This window comes from Lygodium microphyllum, chromosome 25 (genome assembly GCF_053477565.2).
Source record: "Lygodium microphyllum isolate KBCC chromosome 25, Lygodium_microphyllum_v1.1.10, whole genome shotgun sequence".
In the NCBI taxonomy this organism is placed as follows: domain Eukaryota; kingdom Viridiplantae; phylum Streptophyta; class Polypodiopsida; order Schizaeales; family Lygodiaceae; genus Lygodium; species Lygodium microphyllum.
Genome location: NC_141159.1, coordinates 6,941,734 through 6,960,651, shown reverse-complemented (window position 1 = coordinate 6,960,651; position 18,918 = coordinate 6,941,734). Strand labels below are relative to the sequence as shown.

The window sequence follows — 18,918 nt, the reverse complement described above, 5'->3', positions numbered from 1 at the left end:
ATCCTGAGAATTGAAGGTCATTAGATTTGGCGCAATAGACAAATATATAAATTTAAATCACATACATGCATGTGCATGCACATGCTTGCATGCACGCGCACACACACACACAAGAGGGAAGGAGGGAGGGATGAATGGAGAGATTGCTAAGGATCATACTAGATCATACCAAATGATGTACTACTAATGGTCTCATTGTATGAGTATATATATAGTTGTGTTGGTGGTTAGATACCATAAATATCCACTTGCATCCGAGGTTTTTATACTACCTTTCAAGAATTTTAGAGAGTTGTATGTTTCTTCTAAAAAGGTCACATATGCATGTGTATTAGCATACACATATGCTTAACTAAAGCACATTATTAGTTAATTATATTCTTCAATTATTTTAAGCTCTACATGATAAATGAGTCATTTGTGTTATTTGTTTATATTTGTGAAGGGTCTAATATGATATTTTGATGCTTCACTTATTATTTACAAGAAAACAGTGAGCCAATGTGGGTTTCATGACCATGTGATATGGAGGGGAGGACGTACCTATGCTCCACAAGCACCTTGATACCCATGCATGCACAAACTTGACATACATATGCTATTTGTTTATTACAAGAAGGGAGTTTCAAATTTCTAAGGTAAAATTAGTAAGGAATGTGTTTTGTGTGTTTGCATGTGTTGGGAGGGGGAGAAGGGGCCTGGGGGAGTGGGGGATTACACATCCTTACTTTATAGGCACCTTAACACCCGAGCATGCACTGGTGTATTGGAGCTCTTTGAGCTCTTACTCAAGACGCTAAAGAGCTTCAAATTTTCTTTTTGGCAAACTTACAAGAGTCTATGAGCGCTTGCTCCTTTGATCTTTTGTTTATTGTTGGCTTTATGTGTTGATAGTTTGAAAGGAAATTTCAATGTTTTTCCGATTCTCTCCCAAATGCGTATTTTGTTGTTATGGGAAATAATAAGAGAGTGTGATATGCTGTTTGTAGATTACAAGAAGTAAGTTCAGGGTATGGTACACACACACACACACACACACACACACACACACACACACAGAGATAAATAGAAAAAGAGACAAAGAGAGCGCACTTTACAAGCGCCCTAATGACCCGTGCTTATCAAAAAGGCTATCGCCCTACCTAGTACACCCTCTTTTAGCCGGGCGGCCCCCAAAGTCGATGGCCTACCTAGTACCCCCTCTTTGGGGGCCCGGTGGCCAATAATGGGGACACTTTGCTTTGCCACAAGAAGTGGCCCTCTAATGCTTTGCAACTACAGCCTAAAACAAATAAAATACATTATTTTAGAAAAGCAAAAATATTGTCAGATTTTTTTCAGGGAAAAGTAGCACACATGACGGCGCGAGCGCTCTAGGCGACACGCCAAAATGTTCAGCCCCCCGAGAACACGAAATCTGGAGGGGGAGGGGGGACGTTCTTTCTTTATCATCTTCGCTCGCCCCGCGTACGCCTGAATTCGATTTCTAGTGAAGCTTTAATGCGAGCTACTTCCCTTCCCTCTGGACATGAAAGGCCACGATCCCTGGAGACACCCAGATTCTGCACCCTCCAAGGAGTTTTGGCATGGTGAGTCGAGAACCTTCTCCAAGCTCGCTTTCATTGTCATCCTGTGGTCATATGCATGCATGCATGCGTGTGCGCGCACACATACACACAGAGAGAGAGAGAGAGAGAGAGAGAGAGAGAGAGAGAGAGAGAGAGGATCTCTTTTTACAAAAAAGAAAAAAGAAAAGAGAGAGCATCTTTGGTCCTTTGGCAGTGGCTGGGTTACGAATGTATTTATCGTTCTGTTTCATTAAGTACGTCTCTAAGCTTCAGTCCAGACTTTTCTGCCGACTCTCTACCGTGGAAAATCACTTACCTTTTCTAAGCTGAATTGTTATGTTTCCGTAAATGGGTTTTCTTCATATGCTATCGACAATGAAGAGCTATGCTCCTTGCATCTTACATGAGATCGAGACATCACAGAGAGAGAGATTATCCGGATTATTTGTCTCTAGGATGACTGTTGAATGATGCTTCACGATCATCCCATATGATCTATCAAAAGCAATTTGCTTCACAGAAAATAGGTAAATCAAGTCTTTGCTTTGGTTAGCGGAAATTGACAGACTAGACGTGCATTTTTTAGCAAACACTTTGGTGTGTTATGTCAGGATAATTATCCTCAAATGATCACATCATCCAATTGATCTTTCTTTATTTGAGAACCTGCAGGCTTGGATTATTCTCGGATATTAAAGTTGAACTTTGCCTATTTAGATCCTGTTGCAAAAGTGAAATTGGCAGATTCTCCATGAAATTGATGTTAGTGGATAGTTTGGGGTTGAGGGTTTTTGGAGTCAATGTTGATCTCTCTAGTTGTGATATGATGAGTATATAGATTGCTAATCTCTCGGAGTGAGATACCTTTTACTTGTCCATCAAAGAAATTCGTATCTTTTTAGAATGATGATAGGGTCCTTGCATGGTGTGGTGTTTAGTGTTCAGTGTTCAGTGTTTTTTTTTTTTTCATTTTTCATTTGTTTTTAATGTTAGTAACTTAAAATCTATTTGTAGTTCTCAGGAGAAGTTACACCCAGCTGTTGATTCCATTGAGCTGTATTAGATACGAGTGCTTGGCTTTAGGAGGAAGGTCATAGGTGTGAGATGGGTGTACCAAGTTCATGAGTTCTGACAAGAAATGACTACTATGAAAGCAAACCAGAGAGATGGGTTCGCGGGGAGAAACACAGAGTATGTGAGGCAAACACTAAGAGAGGAGAGAAACTCAGAAAGCATAGTGGAAGAAGATAATGAAGCATTGAAAATGCTAAGTGAACAAAGTTGATATAGCAGAGCTGAAGCTTTGAGGGTGACTGCATTGTACTGTCTGAATTAGGTGGCAGCACTTAAAGGCAATCTGCATAGTGAAGGGAGCAAAACAGAGTTCTTCGGGTCGTAGTATGTGGAAGTAATTTGAAGATGAAGCGAAATGTAGTCCTCAGTCGCCGTTTAAGAGAAGGAAGATGATCACTAGCAACAATAGTCCATCTTTGGAGTGTGCCAAACAACAGGCGACCACCAGGAAGTGTGAACATAGCCAATAGAGGCCTATTAGCTGCAAAATGCACCCTCCAGAAGGGTGTGGAGTGTTTGCTGAAGTTGATCTGAAGCGGAGGGAGTGGCAGCTGCAAAACACAGCCAACAAACTGATGCCAGGTGGGTAGATGCTGTCCTTAGGTAGAGGAGGAAGGGCCAGAATGCAAAATGCAGATGCTTGTAGCTAGAATGATGACGCCAACTGTAGAGCATGGTTGGGAGGTAGAGGAATGTTGTTGCCAAGTGATGAATCTTGACACTAGCAGGAGTTGCCACTAAAACGCAAGCTCAGATTTTATGGAGATAGTGCACTTGATGACCCTTGCTTAGCACCAGATTGGCCCCGAAGACTGGCGCCCCCTCGGTATTTCTTTATCAATTAAAAGATGGAAAGTTACAAAAACGAAATGTTCCAAAATACATAACTTGTGAATAGTTGGTTTTCATCTTTTTTGAGTAAATCCCAGCTGCATAAAGACAATACAGCATGACCAGATCAACATTCCTTTTAGGAAAGCATTTTCTGTAACCATAACTCAATGATTCATGTGCAGAATTGCAGTCTGCAGATCTCTGAATTCATTGTTCTTACTGTCCAGCATGTCTAGAACAACATCCCGTTTAGGAAAGCATTTTCTGTGACCAAAACTCAATGGTTCATGTGCAGAATTGCAGGCTGCAGATCTCTGAATTCACTGTTCTTACTGTCTAGCATGTCCAGAACAGCACTAAATCAGAGCTGACAAACCTTGTTCCTGTGTGGCATGGTTATTTCTTTCTTTAGTTCCTGCATTGGAGAAGCCAACAGCTGCTCCTCAACCTGGACAGTGAGGCTCTTGCCTAAGCAGAAGTGTAAAGAAAACACAGGATTGTACCTTCGATGGAATCAGCCCATCATGCAGAGCATTTCCTCTGAGAATAGAGAGAGAGTTGACCAGAGGGAGCAAGCTCTACTTTCGTACATGAGTCAGAGACGAAGAAGTACTCTCCATAGCTGATGAAACTGCAGCAATTTGCCCTCAGCTCCTCAAAACTTAATTCTCAGATTTGCCCCTCATGCCTATTACGTTTTTCTTAAATGCTCTCTGTCTCTCTTTTGGGAATTTGTGTCACATGGCATACATGTAACAATTTTCCTGTTTAAACCTTCTTGTCTAAAATCCTCCATGATCGGTGCAAAATTTGACCTCGTTACAGACCAAAGAATTAATCCTTGTGCATTAACTGAACTATGGCTATGCTATTTATGCTCTTCCAAGAGTGAACTATCTCATATGAGAACCAATGGGGGTTAGGTTGGGATTCTTGCCCTTGAACAAGTTCCCACAAGCCTTGGGAATCAAAGATATACTGCATAAAATTAGACTACGTGGTAAAGTTAGACCCGTTGAAATGAGTCTTATCAATAGCTATATGCTTGGCTGATGCAAATGGGTGGATGGCTTGATGAGGAGGGGTATAGATGGGATTATTGAGTTAAAAATGCATTTTAAACTTAGTTAGCTCTTAATTACAGCCCCAAAACTCAAAACTTTTATTAAAAAGAAACACGGTTCCAAAGAATGATCGTGTCCCATCAGCCAATCCCTAATTTGGGAGGATCCATCCATCTACAAATAGACAGGTGCCTACCACTCAGCCTAATCTCATTTTTGTAGTTTGCAGATGCCATCTCTTTGCTGTCCGCACCCCGTTTGTGGAGGAGCCCACTAGGATGTGCAAAGGTAGATGGAACCACAATGGATTTTCTCTCTCTTTGTTTGTTTTTTGAGTATTTTGAACCATAGTTTTTGTCTTGTTGAGTAATCTGTGCCCCTAGGGAAAAATAAAGGGGATGGTTAGACCCAAATGTCACAACACAGACAAGCTATCCTTACCACCCGTGGGTGTCCATGAAGAAGGAAGCTCTGATACCGTGTAAAGAAATACTTGTCTACAAATAACAAACACACTTATACAGCATAGCATAGATTGATAAAGAACACAATTAGAGTTGGGGTAACTTAGAGACCATGAACACTGAAGAGATAATGAATGAATAATGAATGTCGAATATATACAATGCTCAATGCAACAAACACACTGAAGAGATAATGAATGAATAATGAATGCTAGATGTATACAATGCTCTATGTAGCAAATACACTATGCAAAGGTGAAATATTGACCCTCCAATGAAGTGAGCAATGCGCAGTGGCGATGCAATGTCCTGTGATGAAAATGTCAGGTAGAGAGCAAAACGTGAGCAAGAGTAGAGAGTGAGAGTTAGAGAGAGATATACACGATGTTTTTAGGTACAATTTCTTGTGTGTGTACCTCTTTAGGTTTTAGATAGATATATATGAAAGTACAAATGTGTTGAGGATGTGTTCACACCCGTGCATATATAAAAGGCACAATGATCCTTTATTCCCAACAACCTTCCACGTAAAGGCAATGTGCCTTAAGAGGAGAAAAGAATCAACTAAGTCTAGGTGTGTACAAAGCTGAAATACATATACCTATCCAACTCCCATCATTTGTCAGCAATGAGCAAACCGCTCTGCTGGAAGACCCTTCGTGAGAAGATCTGTTGGATTATCATATGTATGCACTTTGACAAGTGCAATGCTCTTGCTGTCAAGTATATCTCTAATGAAGTGATACTTCACCTGTACGTGCTTCGTATTTTCATGAAAGACGGGATTCCGTGCTAGCATGATAGCACTCTGACTATCACAATGGAGAACAGGTAACTTTGTAATACCAAGCTCTTCCACCAGATGTGAAAGCCATAAAGCCTCCTTGCATCCCTCAGTGGTGGTAGCCACATACTCTGCCTTTGTAGTAGACAATGCAACACACTTTTGTAGCCTTGAGATCCAAGAGACTGCTTCTCCTGTGAAGGTAGACACATACCCAGAAGTGGACTTTCTGTAGTCCGTATGACCAGCATAGTCTGCATCCGTAAAGCCAACAACAGATGGCTTTTGCTTTTCAAAGCAGATGCACAAATCCTTTGTGCCTTTGAGGTATCTCATAATACCTTTCATTGCTTCCCAATGCTTTTTACCGGGGTTTTCCATGTATCTGCTAACCACTCCCACTGCAAAGGCAGTGTAGCAACCATAGTATATATCAAACTGCCAATAGTTGAAGCATATGGTATCTTGGCCATTTCAGCCTTCTCATCATTAGATGTAGGGCTATCCTCTGCATCGAGTTTCACATATGGAGGCAATGGAACCCCAATTGTTTCTCGCCCCCTCCCCCTCTTCCCCCCCCCCTTTCCTTCCTTCCATATTGAAATGTTGCAAAACCTTGGAGATATACTCTTGCTGAGATAGATAGAGTTATCCTTTTGACCTATCTCCGAGTATTCGTATGCCAAGAATGTGATTTGCATCACCAAGATTCTTCATGTCGAAGCTGCTATGAAGACTTTGCTTCAGTGAGTCCAAGGCATGAGTATCCTTGCCAGCAATCAACATGTCATCAACATACATAACCAAGATAATTTGGCTGCCATCTACTGTCTTCTTGGTGTACAAGCAGTGATCCACTTGACTTCTATGAAAACCTTGAGACTGCATAAATGTATCAAACTCATGATACCATTCTCTTGGTGCTTGTTTTAGCCCAGACAAACTCCTTTTGAGTTTACATACCATCTTCTCTTTCCCTTTTGCCACAAACCCTTCAGGATGCTGTATATATATATATATCTTCATGCAGATTACTATGTAAGAATGCAGTCTTTATATCCATCTATATGAGCTCTATATCTTCAGTTGTAACCAAGCCCAAAATGGTTCTCAATGTAGTCATCTTGACTACAGGAGAGAAGATCTCATCAAAGTCAACTCCATGTTTTTGCTTGTATCCCTTTGCAACCAATCTTGCTTTGTACTTTGGCGAGAAACCAGAAGTGACCTTCATCTTGTAAACCCATTTGCATGGAAGGGGTTTTTGCCCTTTAGGCAACTGCACCAAGTCCCAAGTGCCATTTTTCTCAAGAGATTCCATCTCTGACAACATGGCTTTATACCATTTCTTGGTGTCCTGTCTATCCATTGCTTCCTTGAAGCAAGATGGTTCACTACAGTCTGTCAACATGACATAATCAGTCACATTGTTTGCATCAGGAATGAATCTATCAGCTTGTCTAGTAGCCCTAGACGATCTCCTAACCCAAGGAGCATTGTTTGCTGGCTGTTGAGCCTGCAAATTTCCATGTTCAGCTTGCTGTCGTGGCATTTCAGCTTGCAAATCAACATTAACAGCTTGCTATCTTGGTTGTTCTTGCACATTCAGTGGCTCATCATTATGGGCAATGGCTGGCTGATCATTTCCAGCATTATTTTTTGCATTTGCAAGTTCATTTACAGTAGGTATTTGCTACTGTACAGCGGGCACATTTTGCTGTCCAAAGGGTATTTCTTCCCAGAATACAACCCTACGGACCTCCTCAGTCTTTTCGGGCTGTTTATGCATACGATCTTCCCGTAGTCATTGCTATGTACTATTTTCCATTTCTCGGAATTCAATAATCTATATCCCATTTCACCCTTGTCACCATATCCTAGGAAAATGCATTTACAGGACTTTGGCTCAAGTTTGCTGCGTTCTTCTTTACGAATGTGCACAAAAGCCTTGCAGGCAAACACTTTCAAGTGAGCATATGAAGGTGGCTTGCTTGACCACGCTTCTTGAGGGACCCCTCGCCCCCCCCCCTAAAGACCTGTTCGGTGACCGATTAATCAAGTGAACAGTTGTCATAACAGCCTCTGTCCAAAAGCCAGGGGGTAATGCAACATGAGACAGCATAGTACGGATTTTATTCTGTATGGTTCGATTTATACGCTCCGCAACTCCATTTTGGGGTGGATTATTAGGAGCAATGAGCTCCCTCTTTATCCCTTTGCTATCACAAAATGCCTGAAAGGCCTTGGTTACATATTCTCCACCATTGTTAGAACCAAGACACTCAAGTGTCTTATTAGTCTGATTTTCAACCAATGCCAAGAATTTTTGAAACTTGTCGAGCACTTCGTCCTTGCTACGAATAGGATAAACCCATACCTTTCGTGTAGCATCATCGACAAAGGTGACAAGGTATTTCTTTCCCCCTAAAGATAACCCTAGCATCTAACATACATCAGAATGTACTAACTCTAGAGGAGAAGATTTCAATGAAAGAGACTTCTTATGAGATGTCTGTGCATGTTTACTATAAACACAATGATCAAAATGCTCAAAATCAGCATAACGAAGACAAGGCAAGTAACCCAAACGAGAAAGCACTTTGATTCCAGTTTGACTCATGTCTCCCAACCGGCCATGCCACAAAGAAACACTTGGCTGCTCGGTCACGGCAACAACATGGTCACACACACTAGATATATGGAGAGGATACAAGGTATCACTTTTACAACCTTTGGCAATCACTCTAGATCCCTTACAGATCTTCCATTTTCCATCACCAAAGGTGGTATGAAATCCATCATCATCTAGCTGCCCTGTGCTAATCAAGCTCTTCTTGAGCTGAGGTACATATTGAAGTGTAAAGACAGAACCATGCTGAAACTGCAATTGCACACTGCCAATACTTGCAATGTCTTACGCATAGTTGTCCCCAAGATGGACAACACCATGTCGACCCCTTGTATAGTCAGAAAACCATTGACGATGAGGGATGACATGAAAGGAAACACTTGAATCTAGAATCCAAGTGTGCATGTCATCATCTGTATCTGCAAGTAAAGCATATGTACTAAAGTGTGAAGAGACAAAGAGTACGTCATTCCCATTGTCACTGTCAGAGTGACTACATTTACCTCTTCAATTTTGACACTGCTCTTCTTAGGTTGACGCTCTTTATTCTCTTCCTTGCTATCATCTGTCTTCTTGTCCTTTCCTTTCTCTTTCTTCCATTTGTAGTAGTCATGTTTAAAGTGACCCTTCTTACCACAATGATGGCATTCAACATCCTTACCACGTGATTTACTGCGTCCCTTGCTATGAGATTTGCCTTTTTGTTGTGATCTTCCCCTAGTATGCAAAGCATTGGAAGACTTATTGGATGCATTGTTCTATTGATTCATTTCTTCCATGAGTAGATCACTCTCTACATCGGCATACAAAAGCATTGCATTAGAATTGCTCATAGCAGTCTTGAATGTGTCCCAACTCTATGGCAAAGTGCAAAGCAAGAACATAGCCTTAAATTCTTCATCAATCATGAACTTCAAGGCAACCAACTGGTTGAAAATGGAGTTAAACTCACTCAAGTGAGTAGACATTGTTGTACCCTCTTTCATACGCAAATCCATAAGCTTTTTCAACTAGTAAACTTTGCTTCGGCACTCTTTTGGGAATACAGTTCTTCCAGTCGAGTCCAAATAGCATAGGGAGAATCCAAACCTTCAATGTTAAACAGCAAGGCATCAGAAATCGATAGCTCGATGGTTGAGCGTGCAAGCTCATTTAACTCATCCGAGTCTTCCTGTTCCGTATCTGCAAGCTTTGCCCCTTTGGTCTTAATCGGCCTTGCATGCCTCTTTTGCAACAGGATATTATAGCACTGTTTTTGCCAGACTGCAAAGTTATGTGCTCCTTTAAGCTTCTTAATGTGCATGAGATAATTGCTGTCACTACTGCGAGCCATGATTTTCAGCCCAAATGTAACCAAAAAGTTCAGCAAATGCAGGCCCAAATTGTCACACAAGTGACCAAGGTATAAACAAGTACCAACCAGCAATAAATAACCACGTAAAAGCAGAAATTTCAGATCTGCAAATAAATTTTCAGAAGTACTAAACCTTGTGCTATAACACTCCAGAATTGATTACAGCTGTTCCAAGGACAAATACACCACATTGCATGAGAAGTCCCAAATTTTAGCTGCAATTTCTGTTGTACATGCATCCACGGGCACAAAATTTGACACACACGGTCAAAAGCCCCAAAATTTTTATGCTCAAAGCATCAACCATACATCTACATTGTCTCTGACATGCATAGAATAGGCCAATTTTGCCAAAATAGAGCAATTTCAGCAAAACCCCCAAATTTTTCCAAGTGCTAGATGTCCAAATTGCATGGAATTAAATCCGCATGTACATAAAATGACCAAATGGCTCACAAATTTTGCCCAAACAACAAAAGCTCCAAATTGCACGGGGTTCAATGTGCATCAATGTTGAGAAATTGGGTAAACTTCAGCCCAGTTCTTGCTTGTACATGAAAAGCCCCAAATGTTGGAGGCAAAATGTCACAAATTCCTACAATTTCTGAGACAAATATCACTGTTGTGTCTTGCTCGCATTAAATCTGGATAAATCCCCAAATTTTTTCGGTCCGGTGTGCACAAATTTCACTGAAATTGAAGAAGTTTCACTAAAATGTGAAAAGACCCCAAAATTTCATGTTCAATTGTGCACTGATTTCGCAATTTCTAAGTTGGATTGTCCACTTTTACATTAAAATCCTCAAATCTAGGAAAAGCCCCAAAATTTTTAGGAGCAAATGTGCACAGATTTGTATTTTGTGCTTGTATGTGCGAACATCCAGTAGGGAAAGGAAAGGAAAGGAAACCTCATTTTTTTTCTTTTAAATTTCAGAATAAAAGGAAAACGTTGACCATCATGTTCGTGACGACCCGCTTGGTCATGGCCCTCACGTGTGACCTGTTAGACGCTCGCTAAGCTTGTCCCGTCCGGTTGCGTGCCGTGGCCGCAACCCATTTCACCCACGCCGTTTCGTGTTGCTTACGTTTGGTCGCTTCGCTTGGAGTAGCTTGGTTGCCTGTGATTGGAGCTTGGTCACCTACGACTATTTTCTATAGCCTACGACCTGCCGACTACTGTCGAATGTGCTACTTGGTCTGTGGCTTGTCGCCCTTGTCGTCTCTTCTGCACGTATCAGATACTAACAATTGATGGCTGAAGTTCTTGCTTGCTTGTCACGTGCTTTGTGAAACGTGCACAACCTATGTGTTGTGATACCAGTTTGAAGTGAGCGATGCGTAGTGGCGATGCAATGTCTTGCGATGAAAATGTCAAGTAGAGAGCAAAATGTGAGTAAGAGTAGGGAGTGAGAGTTAGAGAGAGAGATGCACGATGTTCTTGGGTTGAATTTTTTGCGTGCGTACCTCTTTAGGTTTTAGATAGATATATATGAAAGTACAAATGTGCTAAGGGTGTGTTCACACACGTGCATATATAAAAGGCACGATGGCCCTTTATTCCCAACATCCAACTCTCTTGTCTGAAGGATTGATGTAGAGAGTATGAGCAAGAGAGTGTGTCATACTTTGATGGATCTCGAAACGTAGTAGATAGCCTTCCAAGATGTTAGCAGTAGCAAATGCAACTTGGGAAGGCTAGGATTAGTGCCTAACGGAGCTCAATAGTGCAAAAAACAACAGATGCAGCAATGGCTGATGACGTGGCGATTGGGTGATAATGTTGATAGGCAAAATGCACTAGAATAGATGAAATGGCAGGCAGTTGGTGATAAAGACAACAAAAATTTAGCCTCTAGTTGGTCGTATAGCTCCAAATGTAGACAACAAATAGATAACAATCGGTGTAGCACATGGGAACTAAAGTGCTGTGAATAAGCTCCTCAGCTAGATGGCCTCAGTGGTGCCATCAAAGAGAGCCCTATACTTAATGTTGGCTATGGAAGTTGCCTCTATCTCTTGCTTACGGCTGGCGTAAAAAATGGGAGTCATGCCCAAGGTAAAGAGGTAGCCACCACGGGAACGTGGAGTGTTAGGATCTCCTACTCAATCAGTTTTAGTGTAACCATAGTAATTGGGAATGGTCATCTCGAGGCCTCGGAATGCGGGAATGACGTCCTGAATGGATGTGCCGAAATGGGATGGGGAATGTCCCATGTCTTGTCCCCAACAACTGTCCCCCTGTCCTGGCCGTCCCCTACCCCATCCCGTTGTCATGTCCCTTATTAGGGTTTTTCTTTTTTCTGGGTCTTTTGAGTGGGTGTCTTTTGGGGGGTTTTTTTGTGGGACTTTTTCCAAGGACTTTCCCTTTTGTAACACATAAACTCATAAATTCAGCATATTTTGTATGAAGTCAAATCAAATCAGCCCACATTATACATGTAATTTTTCTACAATGGAAAATACATGTATGTATGCATACACATGCATATGTTCTTTGGTAGTATACATTCATCCACACATAGTAACATGGGACCAGTTTTGGGGATAGGGATGGGAATGGGGACAGGGACATGAATAATGAATTGCCATCCGTTGTTACCATGAGAGGGGGATTCAACATGGGGATGGGATTGGGATAGTTGGGAAGCTACAAAATGGCCATCCCCTTTTACTATGCCCATACATCCAGCCATCACATCACATGCATACATTTTCAAATGCTATTTATGTATGCTGCCCCTCCCTCATCCCATCCCTCATCCCATCCCCCATCCTCGTTCTCTACTTTTAGCCATCCCCCATCCCATTCTTGTCCCCCGTTCCACGTTACTATGAGTGTAACCCTCAAACATAAACCATAATCATAAGTCAAACCATAAGAATAGGTACACCCAAAATATCTCAAAACACAAAGATACGCAATCCAATGTGACACCCTAAGTATTGTGAAATACTGATTGGGCAAACTAATTGAGTATGCTAAATTTGGCCTGGTATGAATCAACCAAAGAGGTTTCCTTATGACAGATCTATAGGTATGCTTATTGTAGGGTTGACCTAGAGTATCCTTAGATAAGTGGATAATTGGATTGAGAGGCATGGCCATCCATAGGCCGTGTCTAATTCGTACAATACAGATCCATCAAAACTGAAGAGCACATTTTGCAAACTAAATGAGTATGCTAAATTTGGCCTAGTATGAATCAACCAAAGAGGTTTCCTTATGATAGATCTATAGGTATGCTTATCGTAGGGTTGACCTAGAGTATCCTTAGATAAGTGGATAATTGGATTGAGAGGCATGGCCATCCATAGGCCGTGTCTTATTCGTACAATACAGATCCATCAACTCAAGAGCACATTTTTGCTATGATACAAAAATACATCATTTAGATCGAATTACCTCCATTGGCGAAAAATAAGGCAACAAATAGGGGTCTCTCATCTTAAATGTAGCAGTTGGCCATAATTTCTGGTATGGTAGCTAAATCCAAGCCAATGATCAATGAATTGTCTACATACAATAGGATATAGTTGACCCCCTTTGAAGTGATACGGATATATAAGTTGTGGTAATAAGGGATAGAATGATATTCGTGAGTTCGAAATCCATCCTCTGGAACTAAGACCGCAGAGCTTGCTTTAGTCCATAAAGAGCTTTGTGTAAGCGAAAGACCTTGTCTTTCTGGTCAATAGAAGAAATCCCGAGTGGTTGCTTCACATAGACTTCCTCCTTCAGATAACTGTTCAGAAAGACACTTTTGACATCCATCTGATAGATTAGCCAACCGTGGTGAGTAGCTAGTGCAGTCAACAAATCAATCGTGTAGTAGGAGCAAAGTTCTCTTCATGGTCAATACCTTGCTTTTGTCGAAACCCTTGTACGATAAAGTGAGCCTTTGTGCTTGTTTGAAGTCCCATCGGCCTTTAGCTTGGTTCGAGATATCCACTTTGTTCCGATGACTTTCTTGTGACTTGGATGATCCACCAAGGTCCAAGTCTCATTTTGGTCGATACTCTTGAGCTCCTTTTCCATAGCCTCTTGCCATTGAGAGAGTTTAGGAGCCTCCTACCAACTTTCTGGCTTGGAATGAGCTATATAATCAGCTATAAACAACGATACAAATGAAGCCTGAAGTGCAAGCTAGGTGGATCTTCGAGGGCCCTTTGGAGTGTTTTGATTTGAGCTTTGGTTTTGCTTGTCCTTCCCTTGTTGCCCCTTATAAGAAGTAGCAATGAGAGTCCCCTCTGTGGTTGTCATACTGTGAAATTGATCGAACAATGGAGTGTAACTTAATAGGTGACACTCAAATGTGATGTGATCATTCGAAGACTTAGGAGCACCCTATGAAGAAATACCCTAACGCAGAAACATAAATGAAAGCGCACGACAAAGCATAAACTCAAAAGAATACATTTAAGTTTAGGCTCAGAGACAATGAACACAATGGAATTTTAATGAATGATTGAATATTGAATATACAATGCTTATGCAACAAACAAACCACATTGGAATGAAAATTGTTCCCTAAACTCTCTTTCTCGAGGACCGAGGTAGAGGTGTTGAGCGGGAGTGTGTTGTACTCCCGACAGACCTCAAAATGCACCAGGGCAGCCTCTAGATATTGGACAACAGCAAACATAGTAGTGTGTAGTGTGGGATTAGTGTTGAACAGGCAAAGGAGAGAAAAAACTGCAAATGCAGCAAGGTGATAATGACGTGGTAGGCTGATGGCAGTAAAAACGTAGATATGATGATGTGGCAGGTTGGTGGCAGAAAACCGGAGGTATGATGGTGTGACAGTCTGAACAGCAGGTGCAGATCACAAACATAGTAGTTCAGTAGGTCACCAGCTATAGATGATGTGGCTGATCAGCAAACACAGCAAAAATCCATCTAGATTGCGCGATGGAGGTTGGAAATAGGCACCTGATGGATGTAGACAGCAACATGCAGCTTTGGCTGAGATGTCCTTTGCGAACGGGGTGTGGGTAGCGAAGCTAGAGAGCTTGAAACTTGCAAAAACCAGATTGAGGCTGAATGGATAGTAGCCTATCTATTTATAGAAAGTTTTGAGACCTCATATCGTGCACCGTTTTAAAACGCTTGAATTGTGCACCATTTTAGGGTTTTGATTAATCGAGAATTTTTGGGACTTAAGTGGCTAATTTAGCATAGAATGCTTATGATAGCTCAATGTCCCCTCTTAGGCCCCAAAATTGAGCTAGAAAGGAAGGCCAATCCAAAGTTTTTGAGTGTTTTTGGTTTTTATGTGTTTTTACCCCAAGGTGGAACAACCAACACATTGGACAAAGGTTGCATGGTGGCTACCTAGTGGCCTACCAAGGCTATAGAGGCGATGGCTATCTTACCAAGGAAGTCGAAGAGGTTACCCTAGAGAGGCCAGGGCATCGAACAAAGGGTGCACATCGGCTGCCTAGTGGTCTACCAAGTCCTGCAAAGGCGGATGAAACCATAGTGAACTTTTGTGTGTGTGTGTGTGTGCGTGCGTGTGTATGTGGGGTTGGTTTGATAATGATTGTTTTAAAAAAGGGAAGGTGGCTGTTAATCAAGTAATGGACAGGAGACTATAGTCAGACCCAAAGGTATTCACAAAATAATTAGGCAATCTCTACTACTCATGGATGTTGGATGATAAAAGAATAGACTAGAGGAGTGCTTAGTAAATATGGGGGGTATGTGGAGAGAGAAAAAAGATATAAGGAAGGCAAGCTTGCAAGGCTAAGCAAGCAAGGAAGACCCCTTGGAGACTACCATGTGCAATATCGCCAATATGGTGGATGCAGAGTCGACTACTCAAAAAGATTAAAAAGTAATAAATACGCACAAATGCATATTTACAGATGCTAGAACAAAATGCCAATGCATTGGAGGTATGGAAGAGGCAATGCAAGTGTGATCATGATTATGCAAAATGCTATGCAATGATGCCACTTGGACAGTGCCCTCACAGGGAAATTGTTCACTTGTCCAAGCCCCCTTTTACAATCATGTCATCTTGATGATGTGGATGAAGATACAAAGTACAATTATAGAATAATGTTTAAAAAAGAAATTGTAAACAACGTCCTTTCATTACTAAGAGAATAAAGCCGCCCCTCTCAAACTAGAAGAGAAAGCTAGAGGAAAGCATCCTCTCCCCATCAAGCTGAAGAAGTAGAGGAGGGTAAATCTTGGATAAAATATATTGCAATATCGGCCGATTGACCACCTTGGTGAATATTTTTGCATAGTTGTTGGAGAAAGGCATAAACTCGAGGCGTATAGTGTCTAGCTTAACTTGTTCTCTGGTGAAGTGAAAGTGAACCTCCACATGCCGCATTCGTGGTGCAATGATTGAATTGCTGACAAGGACAATGGCACTTTGGTTGTCATAGTAGACAATGGTGGGAGAGTCGCATGGAAAGTGTAGTGCCGCTAGTATGCTCCTCAAGTAGATAGCCTCCATTTTACCATAAAAAAGAGTTGGATACGCAGCCTCGATCGTGAAGGTTGCCATCATCTTCCACTTACGGTTGGCCCAAGAGATGGGTGCTGTCCAGGGTAAAGAGGTAGCTGCCATGGGAACGCTGGGTATGAAGCTCAAAACACGAAGGCGTGCAATCCAATGTGATACTCTAGGTGTAGTGAAATATCGACTAAGTAAACTATAACTGAGTAAGTTGAATCTGGCCTAGTATGAATCAACTAAAGAAGCTTCCCTACCATAGACCTATAGGTGTGCTCGTCGAAGGGTTGATCGAGGGTATTCTTAGAAAGATGAACAATGGGATCAAGAGGTGTGGCCACAAGTCGTATTTGATTCGTGCAATATTGGTCCACTAACTGAAGAGCGTACTTGTGCTGTGACACAAAAATCATAGTCACATGAAATGGCCATTTTTTAGGTCCCTGGTTCTTATTCCTTGATCCCATTTAGTGTTTAATACCTATTGCATGTGACTATATAGCCACATGGAATGGCAATTTATGGCCATCCCAGTTTCCATTTCCATTTCCCATTCCATATGACTATGACAAAATTACTACCTCTAAATCAAACTACCTCCAACTCTAAAAATGAGACAACAGACCAAGGTTGGTTTGCCATCTCAAAAATAGAACAAAGTTGGGCCTTTATTTCTGCTATGGTAGTAGAATGTGAGCAAGTGATAAGTAAATTATCTACATATAATAGGATATAGCTGACCCCCTCTGAAATAGTATGGATATATAAGTTTGATTCATAAGGGATAGAATGGTATTCATGAGTCCAAAGGAACTCATCCATCTTTTGGAACCAAGACCGTGGTGCTTGCTTTAGCTTGTAAAGAGCTTTCTACAAGTGAAAGATCTTATTTTTCCAGTTAGTAGAAGAAAATCCAGGAGGTTGCTCCACATAGACTTCTCCAAATAACCGTTCAGAAAGGCTATGTGGTATCCCTAGCTCTTGGCATGGTGACTATCACACTGGTAGTGAAGGACTTGACATCGGGGCATGTACTATGTAGTAGATAGGCATATAGACTATGTGGTACAAGGACAAAGCGAAAGAAACAAGGTGCATTGTGAAACTTTTATTAAATCGAAAGTTTGCACTTGAAAATCTATTAGATTGAAAGTTTTACCGAGTAAGCAGCTCACTAATGTTATAAAGCAAGCCCTAAGCTTAAGTTTGGTCTAGCGAGTAACTTACTTATACTTAATGACTAAGTCATTAATTAGGCCTTAATAAAAAACGAGGTTTAATTAAGTAGCAGTTAACGAGTTATTCATTTAGAAAGCTAATCTTAGCTTTTTGGGGTCTCTTTCTATCTCGTTTAGGAAGCATGAGTTTGAAGACAGCTATTCTTCTCTTCTTTGCTACAAAAATAACAGTTTTCAGCCATGGAGCAACTTGAGGTGATAGTGTGTGTGGAGTCAAGATAGTAGCCAATCTTCTCCTTTTTGCATGTGAATAGAGCAACTCCCCTTTGTTTTTGGGCATGGATTGAATGTTGGTTTGCGGTAGCGATGCTGATCTGAAGTGCAAGTTTGAATTTACTCAATTTGATAGTGAACTCAACGCGCAAAGGTGAAGGCAAAGCAATGGGGTTGATACATGAATAGAGTTGAGAATTTGTATAGTAGATTAGATTAGTTTGGAATTGATATTTGTGCCTTTTATAGATTGCTTGTAGTGTGCAATAGTGTGATATCAGCTTTGCACCTTGAAGATAACTTGTGCAGGTTATTGGATTGTGGACAATAATCTTATGCATTACACTTGTTAGATTGCGAATGGATAGATTTGTTACCCATTTGGTCAAGGTTCGTGAGAGCAATTGAGAACATTGTGGTGGAGACAAGTCTAGGCTTATTAAAGAGCAAGGCACATGGGAACATTGGGATCAAGAGAGTGCTAGTTTGTGATAGTAGGTCACTTGTGATTTTTGCAAGCTTTGAATAATGATCAGAAATACCAAAAGGGGCCACAACCTGCCATGTGTTCTGTACTACAAGACTGTAGCGCCCTTGTTTAGTGAGTCTTTTGATTTGCTGATTTATTTCATGTGTGCAAGTAGTTTATGATCACAATCCTTTCGATTTTTTTTGAAGGCTGGTTTCATGGTTTCATTGTGATGACATCACCATCTTCTTCAAGGAGGTGAGTTTGTGGTTGTTTGGAGTGCAAGTGTGACTTGTTGTAACTTGAATTCAATAGAGAATTTTGGGATATCATTACTTTTCCAAATAGGCAACTTGTTGTTTCTTGGGTTAGGACCTAAGGTTTAGCACATCTCTAGTGATGGCTATGGGCATAAGTCTTGTAAAGCAACCGTTATGGGTGATTGAGGCATCTAGTGGAGCACATCATTTGTGAAAGCATTAAGATTGTGGTAGGTGGATCGTGCTGGTATTCTCTATGGTTCTTGAAGAACATACAAGGGATGCGATGCTTTTGTCAATGAGATATCCTTGCTTCTCGTGGACCATTGCTATGCTTTTTGGAATGGACTTGAGGATATTTCTTCCATTTGCATTATTGGCGAATGCATGTTTGCATAGAGTATGGCTTTGGGATGGCCACAGGATAGAACGATGACATTATGACATGAACTATTGTTATGCATTAAGTTACAGCTTGCCAGAGCCTTTGTGTTCAT

At 41.2% G+C, this 18,918-nt stretch overlaps 1 protein-coding gene across 3 annotated transcripts in view; it reads left to right on the top strand.

Annotated features, from left to right (window-relative positions):
* Positions 1-1,352: 1,352 nt before the first annotated feature.
* LOC148013874 (uncharacterized) overlaps positions 1,353-18,918 on the top strand; it is a 52,338-nt gene continuing 34,772 nt past the window's right edge. The window contains exons 1-2 of one of the 3 annotated variants that reach the window (XM_087667211.1): positions 1,353-1,589; positions 1,950-2,095. In XM_087667211.1, the coding sequence (XP_087523337.1) occupies positions 2,059-2,095 (37 nt within the window). In that variant the 5' untranslated portion in view covers positions 1,353-1,589; positions 1,950-2,058. The remainder of the gene's footprint in view (positions 1,590-1,949; positions 2,096-18,918) is intronic. The other 2 variants (XM_087667212.1, XM_087667210.1) reach the window with 2 other exon arrangements.